A 14977-nucleotide genomic window follows, 5' to 3' on the forward strand; every position below is an offset into this window, starting at 1 on the left:
ATACTAGTATGCGTTTCTTATGGGAATCTTTCTATTAAACTAGCCTCCATTTGGAATAAGACACATGGTATGGAAGTCTCTTATAAATAGAAAAGTTTTCGATAACAAAGGTAATAGTTTTTTGACATTAAACTTATATAATGTAGATGGAATGCAAATCATATTATTTTAAATTTAATTTAATTACTTATGTTTTTATGTAATAAACTCTTAAATACTTACTAAATTATACTTAAATGCAACTTTTAATAATATTTGGATAAGATAATGAATGAATAAGTATCAATTTTTGGTATTGCCCCCATGGAAGAATGTCCAAAATAAGGTGTGAATGTATCTGAGTCTTCACGCGCCTGAGAGGAGGACAAACATGTCAACTTTTTGCAGAAACGTCACAGAAACGACACCGTTTCAGTTCTCCCGAACATCTGAACAACGTCGTTAGTGTGGCTTCTGCACCGTGCCACGAATCTCCGCGTCTGGCTTTTTGCTCAGCATTGGCCTAAGCCTCGGTTCGCTCGGTTTTCTTCGCTCTCAAATCACTACAAATACGACGCCTTGGCTCTTGTGAACTTCGCCAAATTCATCAAACTTCATCTCCTTCAATCTTCTTATTCTTATTCTTCTTCTTCTTCTTCTTCTTCTTCCTCTTTTCAGGCTTTCGTCTCCTACATTTTCTCATACTGCAATGGAAAAGAAGGTCGGTTCTCTCTCCAATGTAACTTTTTTTTTTTTTGCTTATTTGTTTTGGGTTTGTTCTGTTTTTTTTTTTTTTTTTTTTAAGGAATAAGCTTGCATGTGTGTGATGGGTTTTGCACATATACTAGTTTGGCTGTTGAGAAAAGAAAAGAAAAGAATAGAAAAGAAAATGGAAGTTTGGGTGTTGTCTTGGAGCTTTTCGTTTTTTCTTCATTTGTTTTTTATTTTGATTATACAGATCTTAGGTTGTTTCTTTTTTGGATGACAGAAAATCGTTTTGAAGTTGGAATTACACGATGACAAAACCAAGCAGAAGGCCATGAAGAATGTTTGTAGCCATTTAGGTATTGAATTTTTTGAATTGTTTGCACCCTCTGTTTGGTTGATGAGAGAACCGAAGAAATGACAAAAATTCTAGAAGTAAAATCAAAATGTTGAGTCAAATCCATGCATTTTATGTTCAACCAAGTTTTGTATTAGCCCCTAGAAAATGAACAGTCACATCACATCACATCATATACTAAGGAATTGCAAATCTTTCATTTCATTTCCAACATTTTCTCATCAACCAAACATTAATTACCGAATTCAAACAAGAAAACCCACTTCTTAAAACCTCAAAAACTGACAAATTTGAGTGGCTTTGAACTGTAATTAATGAACTTGCAGGAGTTGAATCAGTGTCCATGGACATGAAGGAAAAGAAACTGACAGTAGTTGGGCATGTTGATATAATAAATATGGTGAAACAATTGAGAAAGCTTTGTCACACAGATTTAGTCTTGGTTGGATCACCAGTAGAAGCAGCAGAGAAGAAGAAGAAGAAGAAGGAGGGGCCCAAGGAGCCCAATGAGCCCAAGAAACCAAAAGAGAAAAAAGACAGTGAAGATGCTTCCTATGGTAATCCTGGCTATACCATTACCACATTCTATCATTATGATCCAGGTCATGTAGAAGAATATCCCAATGCTTGTGTTATATGCTAAGTGGCACGTGATTGAAGAACTTAGAAAGGGGTGGTGTTTTTAGTTCTGAGTATTGTCTAGTGGAGGGGATGGTGGCTGATTGGTCCCCATTGCCAACAGTGGTATACGTTGAGTTCTATTCGTCTCGATCATGACTGCAATGAGTTCAAGGTTCAAATTAGTATTGGGTGGTTGAACAAAACTCAATTTCAATTCAAATATGAATCACTTGACTCGTTTGTATCGATTGAATTGTATTCATTTCAATCATAATTGCAATAAATTCACGAGATGATGTGAAGTCGTAATACTATCACTCGATTGTAAAATACAAATTGAAGAAATAAATTGGGAATTTCCCCATCAAAGATGTTTTAATATGAGTAAGAATAAAAAAATTCAAATTGGGACAAGAAATTCAAACTAATTTATTTAAAAAATAACTATTTTTACTAATCAGCTTTTTATGATTTGCATTTTTTATTTTCAAGATATACAATTATCAAAAATCGGTATTTGGTGTAAAAACAAGTTAAACAATATTAATTTTTTTTTAATTCTTAATGCTATTGTTCTAAGGATATTTTTATAATTATTTAGATAATATTAAATATGATAAATTGTCATTTACTAATTTGCTAAGTTCAGTTATTGTTCATTTTGAGTCAAAGAACTCTCATAGTCTTTAAAACGCGTCTACTTGGTTAAAATGAGTTCATACATATATAGTTTTAATAATTTTATCTCCTATCTGATGTGGGATATCACAACTTAATCTATGTTTGAATCCTAAAAAATATTAAGGAAAGAAAAAATGTTAAAATTAAATACAATTAAAACAAAAACATTAAAAAATTTAAAAAATAAAATATTGGCTCCCGTTATATTTTCAACTTTAGATATTTGTATTTTCTACTAGTGTATTTTAGTGAAATCAAAGTCAACATTTTATTTTTATATTTTTAGTTTTAATTGTATTTTAAATTTTTATAATTTCTTATTTTATTGATTTTAAATTAATTTTATGATAAAAAAATTGTTAATTAGTGTTACGAATCAGAAATACTTATAAAAAAATGCATATATTTTAAAATAAATGAAGATAAATCATATTTATAAAATTTAGGATTCTTTTTTATATATTCTATCAAATTGACAAGCCAAAACCCACTTTTCTTTTTATGAAAAATTAATTAATATTTCATTATATAATATAAATAAAAAATGTTTTATTTTATTTTATTTTATTTTTTTAGTGTTGGGTATATATAAGGAAAAGAAAATGGAAACACACACTTATGAAAAAAATTCTTCAAATTTTGTTCTTTTTTAAATAAACTTGAAAACTTTGTCAAACACTTAATAAATCTTAGGTGGTAATTTTTTATGAATAAAATTTATTTATTTTTAAACTTATCATAGTTTTTCAACTTCTACTTAATTGATTAGTCTATAAAAGACTAACACAAAAAATCCAAACAGATAGCTTTATTATTCATTGATTTCAAGATATGGAAACTATCTGCCTTTTAATGAGTCATTACATTCCTATAAATCATAAAATTTATTTCCTTTTTTTTCCTTCATTTTCTTAGGTTTGCAATAACCTTTTTTTACTCTTTATGAAATCCTTGAAGTTCATTTATTTATTTTCTTTCTTTTCAAATTCGATGTTTAAACTTGTGCTTTTCCTAATGATTATTGTATTCTTAAGTCACATTAATTTATTGACTCTCAACCCTTAACTACAAATACATTGTTAATTTAAGCGATACACAATCAATTTTATTTTATTTATTAAATTATTTGTTAGAATAAAAATAAAAAATAATTTTCTAGTCATTCTGTATCACGGAATTATATATACTACAAACATTGTTAAAACATTCATCACATTTTCAATTATTTTTTAAAATGTCATTTAAAAAAATCACTAATTTATTTTTAGAATAACCTGCTTTTAGAATAAAATTTTAAAATACTATTTTCAGTTAAAATTTTATTATTTTTAAAATTAAAAACTATTTCGAAGAGACCATTTCAAAAGTACTATATAAGATATTGTATTTTAATTATTAAAATATATGATTTAAATAAAAACTCCACTAATTCGGCCCATACTCATAGTGCAAAGCGTGGAGGCTTCTGGCACTAATCTCTGGAAGGATCCTGGAAATTGGACTAATCTTATCAGGGTTTGGGTTTCTCCAAAAAGTCCAAACGACGTCGTCTCCCACATAGGGCTTTTGGTCTTTTTGTCCACCGTTGCGTCTGGCTTTTGCTGACCACAGGCTTGACCCGGGTCGATCTTCTTCCAGATCTGTAAATTTGGTGTTCCACATCGATCTTCTTCCTCATCAACTTCCCTTTCTCCACTACTCTTCTTCTTTTTCAGTGTCTGATCTGTTATCATTTCCATAACTCAAAGATGATGCAGGTCTGTTGTCCCTCTGATATAGTTTTTTGTTTTTGGGTTTGCTCTGTTTTCTTTGAGGAATAATCTTGCATGGCTGTGATGGGTTTTGTCTGTTTAGTTGCAGAGAAACTGAGGAAAAGGAAAGGAAAGAAAAGATGTTGGAACCTTTTTGAAAAGCTTATTCTTCTCTTCTACGATTAGAAGAATTGAGTTTTCTTGTTGTTTCTTTTCCTAATTTTTCTCAGAAATCAAACAGAGCAATAAGGAATTTGAATAAAATTTATGGGTTTTGCTTGATTTGAGCTCATATTCTCACTTCGGTTGGTTTTGTAAAGATGAAAATTTTCTGGGTCTTCTGATATTTTTCTTATTGTTGATGGGTGTTCCCCTTTTTCTCTGAATCATAGCATATCTCAAGCTGTTCTTTATTTTGTTGTGACAGAAAATAATTTTGAAGGTGGAGGTATTCGATGACAAAGCCAAGACGAAGGCCTTGAAGAATGTCTCTTGCCTTCCAGGTATTGAATCTGAAGTTATTGCAAAATTCACTCTAATCCCTGTATGGTTTATGTGAAAACTGAGCAAATTTAAGAGTTTACTTTCATCCCAAAGACCAAAAAATTCACGCAATGTTTTCTTTGGCTTTCTCTTCTTTTTCTTACTCTTTCCCATCAACCAAATTGTTTATTTAACTCGCAGGAGAAAACCCAGTTCCTAAAAGCTTAAAAACTGCTAAATCTGAATTGTTTTGAATTGCAATTTTGCAGGAGTTAGATCAATTTCCATGGATATGAAGGACAAGAAAATGACTGTCATTGGAGATGTGGATCCAGTAAGCATAGTGGGCAGGTTGAGGAAGCTTTGCCACCCAGAGATATTATCAGTTGGACCAGCAAAAAGAGCCAGAGAAGAAGGAGGAACCCAAGAAAGAAGAGAAGGACCCTAAAGATCAATTGGCTGATCTTGTTAAAAGCATACCAAGCTTATAATCCTCACTATACCACACACTATTTTGTTTGAAGTGTGGAAGAAGACCCGAATACTTGTGTCATTTGTTAGTCACCAGATCATAGAAGAATCCAAAAAGGCAAAAGCAATAGTATGTGTGTGTGGGTGATTATAGATATGGGTCTTCTATAATGATGGTGCACCCAAGAACAGAAGCCTTATGTACAGTACTGGATGGTTAGCGGATGTGTGTTTGATTTTCTATTGTATGCCAGTTTTCATTTGGAATGTATCAAACTTTGGGTTGTTTGTTTCCATGAATGAAGTAAGAACTTGGAGTTGTTATGATAATTGAATATTCTGTCTCCTTGGTGATGGAAATTTGAGATGACGACATAGTCAAGAATATCTCCTTTTGTTTCAATTATTTGATACTTAAGCTTTTCACCAAAACAAAAAAAAAAACAAAAAAAAAAGGAGAAAAAGGAAACTTGGATACTTAATTATTGAGTTGCTCTTCTTCTATTCATTTCAAATTATTGTGACTATCTGTCTCTCAATTCTACTTTTGTGGGAGTTTCATGATGGATACAAGGATAGATCTTTGTTTTCTTCTTGGTATTATTGAAAAGTGTCTCAAATTTTTAATTAAGTTAAAAAATAGTTAAAAATATATTTATAAATATTATATGTAATGAGATAAAGGTCATGTAATAGACATAACTTGTGAAGAGTGGATTTTGTAATATTTTTTATAATATAATGAAATATTTTCTCTCATTTGTGGGTATATGCATGAATCACTTTAAAGTATTATGTACCTTTTTTTTATGTGTGGATCGTTTTATCTTTGTGTTCTTTTAACATGTTTGCATTGAAGCAACACATATATGGATGTTGTAAATGCACAAATGATCTGTGCCAAATTCTTTTAATATGAGTAAGAATAAAAAAATTCAAATTGGGACAAGAAATTCAAACTAATTTATTTAAAAAATAACTATTTTTACTAATCACCTTTTTATGATTTGCATTTTTTATTTTCAAAATGTACAATCATAAAAAATACAATATTTTAAAATTTTTTAATCCTTAATACTATTGTTCCAAGGATATTTTTATAATTATTTAGATAATGTTAAATATAGGAATGGCAACAAAGCGGGTTCGGGACGAGTCGCCCTCATTCCAACCCCGCCTCGTTTATTCAAAACAATTCCCATCTTCGTCCCATTTAAAAAATTAAATGAGGCAGGACAAGGCGGGTATGATAAATTCCCATACCCGCCCCACCCCGTTTAACTTTTTTTTTTGAATTTTAATTTTTTTAAATTACTTTAAAAATTTTTAATTACATTAAAATAAATATATTTTATAAATAATTAAATTATTATATTTTTTATAACTTATTTTATTAAAAATATTTTATTATTATCTATATATTAAAAATGGTAAAATAAAATTTTAAATTAAATTAATTTTAAAATTTAAATTAAATTAAATTTTAAATTTAATTTTATATATAATTGGGGCGGGGCGAGGTGGGATGGGACAATACCCGAACATGTTCTAGGTTTTAAAAAAAAATCTTAAACCCATCCCAAACCGGTCCTAAACCCGTTTATTAAAATTTAATCATGTCCCATTAGGGGTGGGGCGGGTATCCGAAAAAATTGTCATTTACTAATTTGCTAAGTACAGTTATTGTTCATTTTAAGTCAAATAACTCTCACAGCTTTAAAATACGTTTACCTGATTAAAATAAGTTCATACATATATAGTTTTAATAACTTTATCTTTCATCTAATATGAGATATCACAACTGAGTCTATGTTTGACTCTAAAAAAATATTAAGGAAAGATAAAAAATGTTAAAAAAATGATTTTTTTTATTTTCGATTTCACCGTGAAAATAAAAAAAAATTACTTGAAAATTTATGAATTTTAAATTATTTAATCTAAGGAAATAAGTAAAATATTTTTTTAAAATATAAAATATAATTTATTAAATTTGAATGTATTTTTTATTTTTGTTTTGTTTTTTTTTTTTATCATTTTTCACTTCTTTTTTTTTTCTTTCATATTTTCCCTTAAATTTTCGCGGGCATCAAACATAACCTTAATAAATTTTGGGTGTGGTAAATTTCCCTACTATAATTGAATATTGTCTCTTTGAAAGCACAACAAAAGCTAAGAATTTAGGAAAGTTGTGAAAATTTGGGATGACAATTTATTTATTTTTAAACTTATCATATTTTAATTTTTTTCAACTTCTGTTTATAGATTAGCCTACAAATGACTGATACAAAAAATCTAGACACATAGATTTATTATTCACTGGTTTCAAATTAAGCTGTGTTTTTAAACATTTGAATAAAGAATAAGGGCAAGAAAATATCGGTTAACCTTGTCATATATTTAATCCCATCCAAATATGTTTGCAAGTGAAATAATTGTCTTTTAACATTGTTGCATTTCTTTTGGGAAGATGATTGAGTCATCCCATCTTTTGTTCCGTTTTTCTTTCAATTCTTATTTTCATTAAATTATTTGTTGGAATAAAAATAAGAATAAGAAATTCATTGTAATGCAAGTAAAACATTACTTAGATATAATAGTTGGGGATTTAGATATAAAAATAAAAATTATAAAAAAAATTTCATTATAATTTTATTTATTTATTCCTACCATGGATTTATATATGATACAAATGTTGTTAAAATATTCATCTTATTTTCAATTATTTTCTAAAATACCATTTAAAAAATCACAAACTTATTTTAGAAATAACCCGCTTTTAGAATAAAATTCTAAAATATTATTTTCAATTAAAATTTTATTATTTTTTAAATTAAAAACAATTTTCGAAGAGACCATTTCAAAAGTACTACACAAGATATTGTATTTCAAAAATATATTATTTAAATAAAAATTCCACTAATTTGGCCCACACTCATAGTGCAAAGCTTGGAGGATTTTGGCAATAATTTGAGATGACTTGACCGTTGACTCGGAGGAGGGGAGCTGGCCGAAAGATGGAGGGGTTGGTTTTAGGGATGGGCTTTTCGATGTTGGGCTTGATGTATAAACCAAAGGGCCTGTCTTTTTCGTGGGGCTCCATTTGGGCTTAATGATTGTGATTCTTGGGATTCTGGAAGTCTTGTGAAGTGACCATTGTGGAAAAATAAGTTACTCCCTGATCACGACTACTGTCTGCGCATGGCTCATGAGACTTGAAAGTCTTTCAACAAGCCTACTTGCTACCTTCACAACCTCTCTCATTTTCCCCCCTTGACATCCAAACAAAACCTTTGTTGCGTGGCCATCTCCATCATTGAATAATTTATAATAAAATTTGGATAGTTGTTGTGCGAGGCTACAAATAAGTAAGTCTTGAGTCACAACATTCGAAACCATGCATAAAACATGCGTGTATTACCATCCAATTATTGGTATCCATTCCATGTTCACGGAAGCAATACTTTTTGATTGGGATACAACTTGGACGGGATTGACTCCATTTAACGTAAGTCGACTCAATACTTAAATTGATTCATATCAATTTTTTTTTTGCACTTTAGTTAAAGTTTAAATAACTCGAACTTAACCAAAACCCAATTAATTATTTATAATATGTATTATTCTATGTAATAATATTAATTTTTTTGGATTTAAAATAAATTATCAAATTATAATTATATCATTTTTTAGAAAGGTACATAAATTTTTTTTTATTTTTGTTTATTATATTAAATCTATGATGTCCTATATCGGATAGGAGAAAAAGTTCTTAACGCTATATATGTAAAGACTCCTCTTAATTAAATAGGCGCGTTTTAAAGCCGTAAGAGTTTTCTTTGGACCCAAGGTGGACAATATCTACATGATTGGGGGTAGACAATATCTACATGATTGGGTGCGGATCATTACAAATGGTATCAGTTTTAAAGCCGTGAGAGCTCAATTTGAGCCCAACTCTACATGGTTGGTTAACCATTAACTTGACTCATCCCATGAAGTAAAACCCGGGTATCATTTCATTTTTTAATAATAAAAACAATTTATATTTTGTTGAGGATATAAATAAATGAGATTTGAATACTGAGTAAACACCCTCAAGTAATTGAAGTACTTGGACCAACCAAAACCCCAACTTTGACTCATTGACATGTTATTCTACACATGATCTAATGCAGAACCAGCGAAGCAGCTACCAAGCTTCATTGACTCAGAGAGAGAAGGGAAGCTTCTCAGTCTCCACACACCCAAGGAACCACTCGGCCCTCGAAGCATCTGGGAAATCACTATCAAGTATATAGAGTCTTAATTATAATTAAAGATAACTTTTAATGAATATTCGGATAAGATTATGAATGAATAAGTATCAATTTTTGGTATTGTCTCCATGGAAGAATGTCCAAAATAAGGTGTGAAAGCATTCGAGTCTTCACGCGCCTGAGAGGACGACAAACATGTTGACCTTCTGACACGAAACTCCGCGTCTGGCTTTTGCTTAGCATGGACTTAACCCTGGGTTCGCTCGGGTTTCTTCACTCTCAAATCACTACAAATATGACGCCTTGGCCCCTGTGAACTTCGCCAAATTCATCAAACTTCATCTCCTTCAACCTCTCTTTCTTCAATCTTCTTCTTTATCTTCTTCTTTTCAGGCTTTCATCTCTTACATTTTCTCGTACTTCAATGGCAAAGAAGGTCGGTTCTTTCTCCAGCGTAGCATTTTTTTTAGCTTATTTTTTGGGTTTGTTCTTCTCTTTTTCTTGGGTGTGATGGGTTTTGCACATATCCTAGTTTGGTTGTTGAGAAAAGAAAAGAAAGGAAAAGAATAGAAAAGAAAATGGAAGTTTGGGTGCTACCTTGGAGCTTTTCTTTTTTTCTTCATTTGTTTTTTTATTTTGATTATGAAGATCTTAGGTTGTTTCTTTTTCTTTTTTTGGATGACAGAAAATCGTGTTGAAGTTCGAATTCAACGATGACAAAACCAAGCAGAAGGCCATGAAGAATGTCTGCAGCCATTCAGGTATTGAATTTTTTTAATTTTGCACCCTCTGTTTGGTTGATGAGAAAACTGAAGAAATGACAAAAATTCTAGAAGTAAAAATCAAAATGTTGAGTCAAATCCGTGTGTCTTATGTTCAACCAAGTAAAATAGTTGTATTAGCCCCAGAAAATGAACAGTCACATCACATCACATCACATACTAAGGAATTGCAAATCTATCATTTCTTTTCCAACATTTTCTCATCAACCAAACAGTAATTACTGAAATCAAACAAGAAAACCCAGTTCTTAAAACCTTTAAATTTGACAAATTTGAGTGTCTTTGCAGGTGTTGAATCAGCGTCCGTGGACATGAAGGAAAAGAAACTGACAGTAGTTGGGGATGTTGATATAATAATTATGGTGAAACAATTGAGAAAGCTTTGTCACACAGAGTTAGTCACGGTTGGGTCACCAGCATAAGCAGTAGACAAGATGAATGAGGAGAAAGAAAATGGAGCCAACGAGTGGTGAAATTATAATTCGACTTAAAGTCAAATTAGAATAGGTTTTGGAATTGGATAAATATTAGAAATTGTTATTTATTTAGGCTTCCTAACAAATATGAAAAGTTTATTATAAATGGACTTATTATTATCTTGAAAAAAAGAATGCTACCAAATATTATTTTAGCATAAATATTATCAATAACTAAAATATACAACGGTCGAGTTTTGAGTTCAATGCTCAAATTAGTGAATAAATCTTGATCATGATTGCAATGAGTTTAATGCTCAAATTAGTATTAATCACTTTACTCTATATGTATTGATTGAGTCCTATTCATCTTTATCTTGATCGTGACAAACTTGGTGTTTCATGATGTAGATTGATGTACACAACTTTCAACCATATGATTTGGAGTCATTTTCATTAATTTGAAAAAATATAGAAAAAAGAACCTAACTTTTATAAATCAATTTTATCTTTACCAATTTAAAAATATTTTAAAATATATCTACTTTTTCGTAATTCAAATAATTATTTCCTAAAATACTTACATGATAATATTAAATTAAATTATCAAAAAATTAATTTTATCAAAATATCTTATAAACAAATATAATATAAATTTTTATTATATAATATAATATACAAATCATTATGAAAAAAATATTTAGCAGTGATAAATAAAATTTTTATAATTTCCTAATTAATAATGATTTTATATATTGTATTATATAAATCTACGCATCTTCTCATTTTTTTTTTAATAAATCTGAATAAAAATTTTGTTAATTGATATCAACAATAAAATATTTTTTTTTTAAATAAGAGTATAAGTAAAACTAAAATATTTTAAAAATTAAATAAAATTAAAACCAAAAAACTAAAAAAATTAAAAAATAAAATATTAGCTTCCATTGTATTTTCAACTTTTTCTGATATCTATATTTTCTATTAGTGTGTTTTAATGAAGTCAAAGTCAATATTTTATTTTCATATTTTTAGTTTAAAAGCTTTTTTTTTTTTAGTTTTAATTGTATTTTAAAATTTTAAAATTTTTTATTTTATTGATTTCAAATTAATTTTTATGATAAAAAAAATTGTCAATTAATGTTACCAACAAGATAAATCAAATTTATAAAATTTAGGATTCTTTTTTCTATATTCTTTCAAATTGGCGGGCCAAAACCTATTTTTCTTTTTATGAAAAATTATTTAATATTTCATTATATAATATAAATAAAAAATGTTTTATTTTATTTTATTTTATTTTTTGGTGCTAGTTATATATAAGGAAAAGAAAATGGAAACACACACTTACGGGAAAAAAATTCTTCAATTTTTTTTCCTTTTTATATAAACTTGAAAACATTGTCAAACACTTAATAAATTTTGGGTGGTAATTTTTTATGAATAAAATTTATTTATTTTTAAACTTATCATATTTTAAGTTTTTCAACTTCTGCTTAATGGATTAGTCTAAAGAAGACTAACACAGAAAATCCAGAGAGATAGCTTTCTTATTTATTGGTTTCAAAATATGGAAACTATCTGCCTTTTAATGGGTCATTACATTGCCATAAATTATAAATTTTATTTCCTTTTTCTCCTTCATTTTCTTAGGTTCCCTACAACCTTTTTCTACTTCTCTTTGTGAAACCCCTTCAAGTTTATCTATTTATTTTCTTCCTTTTTAGATTCATGGTGTTTAAGCTCGTGCTTTTAAACATTTAAATAAAGAATAAGAACGGGAGAAATCCGAGAGTCGCTCCACCCACTAGAACACTTAGAGGAGTTCTTGTGTCAATAACTTCTATTCCTCTCATTAGACCATTTGTAATATTCATAGTCGCAGCTTTGACTCGATTATTTTCTAATAATTATTGTACCTCACAAGTCACATTAATTTATTGATCGACAATACCTTGATCTATAATTACGAACACATGATTAATATTAGATATCTTAATCGAGGAAAAAACTACATCCAAGATTGAACCAATGATTTGAATGATATACAATCAATTCCATTTTTTATTAATATATTTGTTGAAATGAAAATAAAAATAAGAAATAATTTTTTAGTCATTCCTCATGGTACTATAGATTTATATATAATGCAAACATGGTTAAAACATTAATAGTATTTTCAATTATTTTTTAAAATGGCATTTAAAAATCACAAATTTATTTTGAAAATAACTTGTTTTTAAAAACTATTTTCGAAGAGACCATTTCAAAAGCACTATATAAGTGTGGACTGCGCATTTTACGCATGCGCTTTCACTCGATGACGTGACTCGCTTTTTTATTTGGTTGGTAAAATTTTGATTTTTTGAAAAGACTTGGAGTCGCCACTTATTTTTGTTTTAATTTTTTTTTAAGGGAAAACAAAATAAGAAAGAAAACCCTAAGTGTGACTCTTTACTTGGAAAAGACAGTCTGTGGAGAACAAATATGGGTTCGGGGGTTAGGTTACTTATCGGGAAGGTACAATAGTAAACTGTAACACCCTTCTAAACCCTAAGAATTAGGTCTCTACTGAATAAATTAAAGCAAGTGTGGCAATTGATTGATTAATTGTGGATACCAAATAGTGATCAAGAGTGTGAAAGCAAGACACGCATGATAATGAATAAATAGAAAAATATAATCAGCTATTAGGCGTACCTTAGTCACAAACTGAGTGCTATCATGAGAGACAAAGTTAGTGCATAAATACAAAAGTAACCACATATATATCATAGAGTGAGGTAAGCCAATCAAGCATAGCAATCAATCAATAAATGAGAAAATTCTATATGTTGGGCCCCACCAAAGCCCAATTTGTCTTGCATGAATTAGTCCCACAAATTCCATTATTTTAGAATTATAAAAAATTTCATTCATGCTTATTAAAAATCGAGAAAAACGGAAAATCATTTTAAAATCAAAGAAGAATTTGTGAAGGTGCTTGCCTGAAAGAAAAAAGGAACAAGTTTATTAAAAACAGGATTCTTGGTGACCCTAAACCTTAAGGAAAGACAAAAAATTGATGACTTAAAATTATTTGAAAATTGGAGTGAATTTAAAATTATTTGTGAAATTTTGAAAATTATTTAAAAATTGAAATCTAAAAAAAATATTTGAAAATTTGAGTCTTGAAATTTAAATTTAGAGATTGGAATTTTTGAAATTAAATTTGAAAGAAATTGGAATTTTGGAAATTGTTTGAGAATTGGAATTTTGAAAATTAAATTTAGGAAATGGAATTTTGGAAATTGAATTTAAGAATTAGAATTTTGGAAAATTGTTTGAAGATTAAAGTTTTTGAAAATTGGAATTTTAGAAAATTATTTGAGAATGAATTTTTTTAAAAAAAAAAAATTAAATTTGGAAATTAGAACTTTGAAAAATTATTTGAGAATGAAAATTTTAAATTCACCCTAAAAAAAAAGAATTCCTCTTTCATTATAATCTCACTTAGTGGTAATTTTTTGATGTCTAGCACACATACATCACATTTCAGTGATCAAATGACAACTTTGCATGAAATAAAATAAAGTAAAAAATGGCATATGTTGATTTCCAAACCATCATTGTGTCTTGAAATAGTGTTGAGATTGACATTCGTGTGAACCTCAACAAGGGACCGATTGGAATGAAAGGATGACAATTCCAAATTTGTGTCTCCAAAAACAACTGCATCCATAAACACTCCACGCTGAAGAAGATGTTGTAGCTCAAATGGGTCAGTAAAGGTTCCACAGGGTAGTTTTTCAATGATTATGGCCTCACAGAAGTGTATTGGTAGCTCAGCTATTAACTCCAATTGGATATTAAATCTTACTGTCGACGGCGACATCTTAGGCTTCTCAACACCATCGACGGCAGCTCACTCCGGCCTAGGTAGCTTCGACATTTTCACTTTGCTCCAGAGAGATCTCCGCTGGTGGTCCTCGGTTAGTCTCTCTATTCTCCCCACCTCTAATTCATTTTCCCCTGTTCTTCTTCATCAGTCCATTTCTTGCTCTGTTTTTCTCCTTCAACGTCCTTTCCATAGCTAGCTTGCCCCAAAAAGTCTCGTCTGTTTCTCTTCACAAACCATTCTGGACTCCTCCATTTTTCAGTCCAACTTTCTTTTCTATCTGCTTTTCTTCCAAGCCCCTTCCTCAAGCTTTCAAAAATTCCACAAAACCCTACATCTCCGAAAACTAACCCATTTTTGGTTGTGTGGCATTTGTGCATCTACACAAACACCAATGCACTAAGTTAACTTCTCATGCATTGCAATGTGTGTTTGTTGGATATGCATTGCACAAAAAGGGATATCGATGTTACCATCCTCCAACTCGAAAAATGTATATTACAATGGATGTGGTGTTTCATGAAGATTCGATGTGTTTTTCATCTGAGTCTGAACTTCAGGGGGAGTACCATAAGGAAATTCAGACTCTCGATTATG

At 29.5% G+C, this 14977-nt stretch overlaps 2 protein-coding genes and 1 long non-coding RNA gene across 3 annotated transcripts in view; all 3 read left to right on the forward strand.

Moving 5' to 3' along the window:
* Positions 1–498: 498 nt before the first annotated feature.
* LOC109124243 (heavy metal-associated isoprenylated plant protein 39-like) lies at positions 499–1980 on the forward strand. The gene is made up of 3 exons (XM_019226160.2): positions 499–700; positions 968–1043; positions 1369–1980. Exons 1-3 carry the CDS (start codon positions 689–691, stop codon positions 1683–1685), a joined length of 405 nt encoding a protein of 134 aa, XP_019081705.1. The 5' UTR covers positions 499–688; the 3' UTR covers positions 1686–1980.
* Positions 1981–3830: 1850 nt separating this feature from the next.
* The window catches only part of LOC100252599 (heavy metal-associated isoprenylated plant protein 39), a 17826-nt gene continuing 6679 nt past the window's right edge, over positions 3831–14977 (forward strand). The window contains exon 1 of the mRNA XM_059733623.1: positions 3831–4101. Coding sequence (XP_059589606.1) covers positions 4093–4101 — 9 coding nt within the window. The 5' untranslated portion in view covers positions 3831–4092. The remainder of the gene's footprint in view (positions 4102–14977) is intronic.
* On the forward strand, positions 9599–10649 carry LOC100852685 (uncharacterized). Its single transcript, XR_787925.3, has 3 exons — positions 9599–9741; positions 9991–10066; positions 10376–10649. It is a non-coding gene; the product is annotated as an uncharacterized LOC100852685 (long non-coding RNA).

The sequence above is a fragment of the Vitis vinifera genome, chromosome 16, assembly GCF_030704535.1.
Source record: "Vitis vinifera cultivar Pinot Noir 40024 chromosome 16, ASM3070453v1".
Classification (NCBI taxonomy): domain Eukaryota; kingdom Viridiplantae; phylum Streptophyta; class Magnoliopsida; order Vitales; family Vitaceae; genus Vitis; species Vitis vinifera.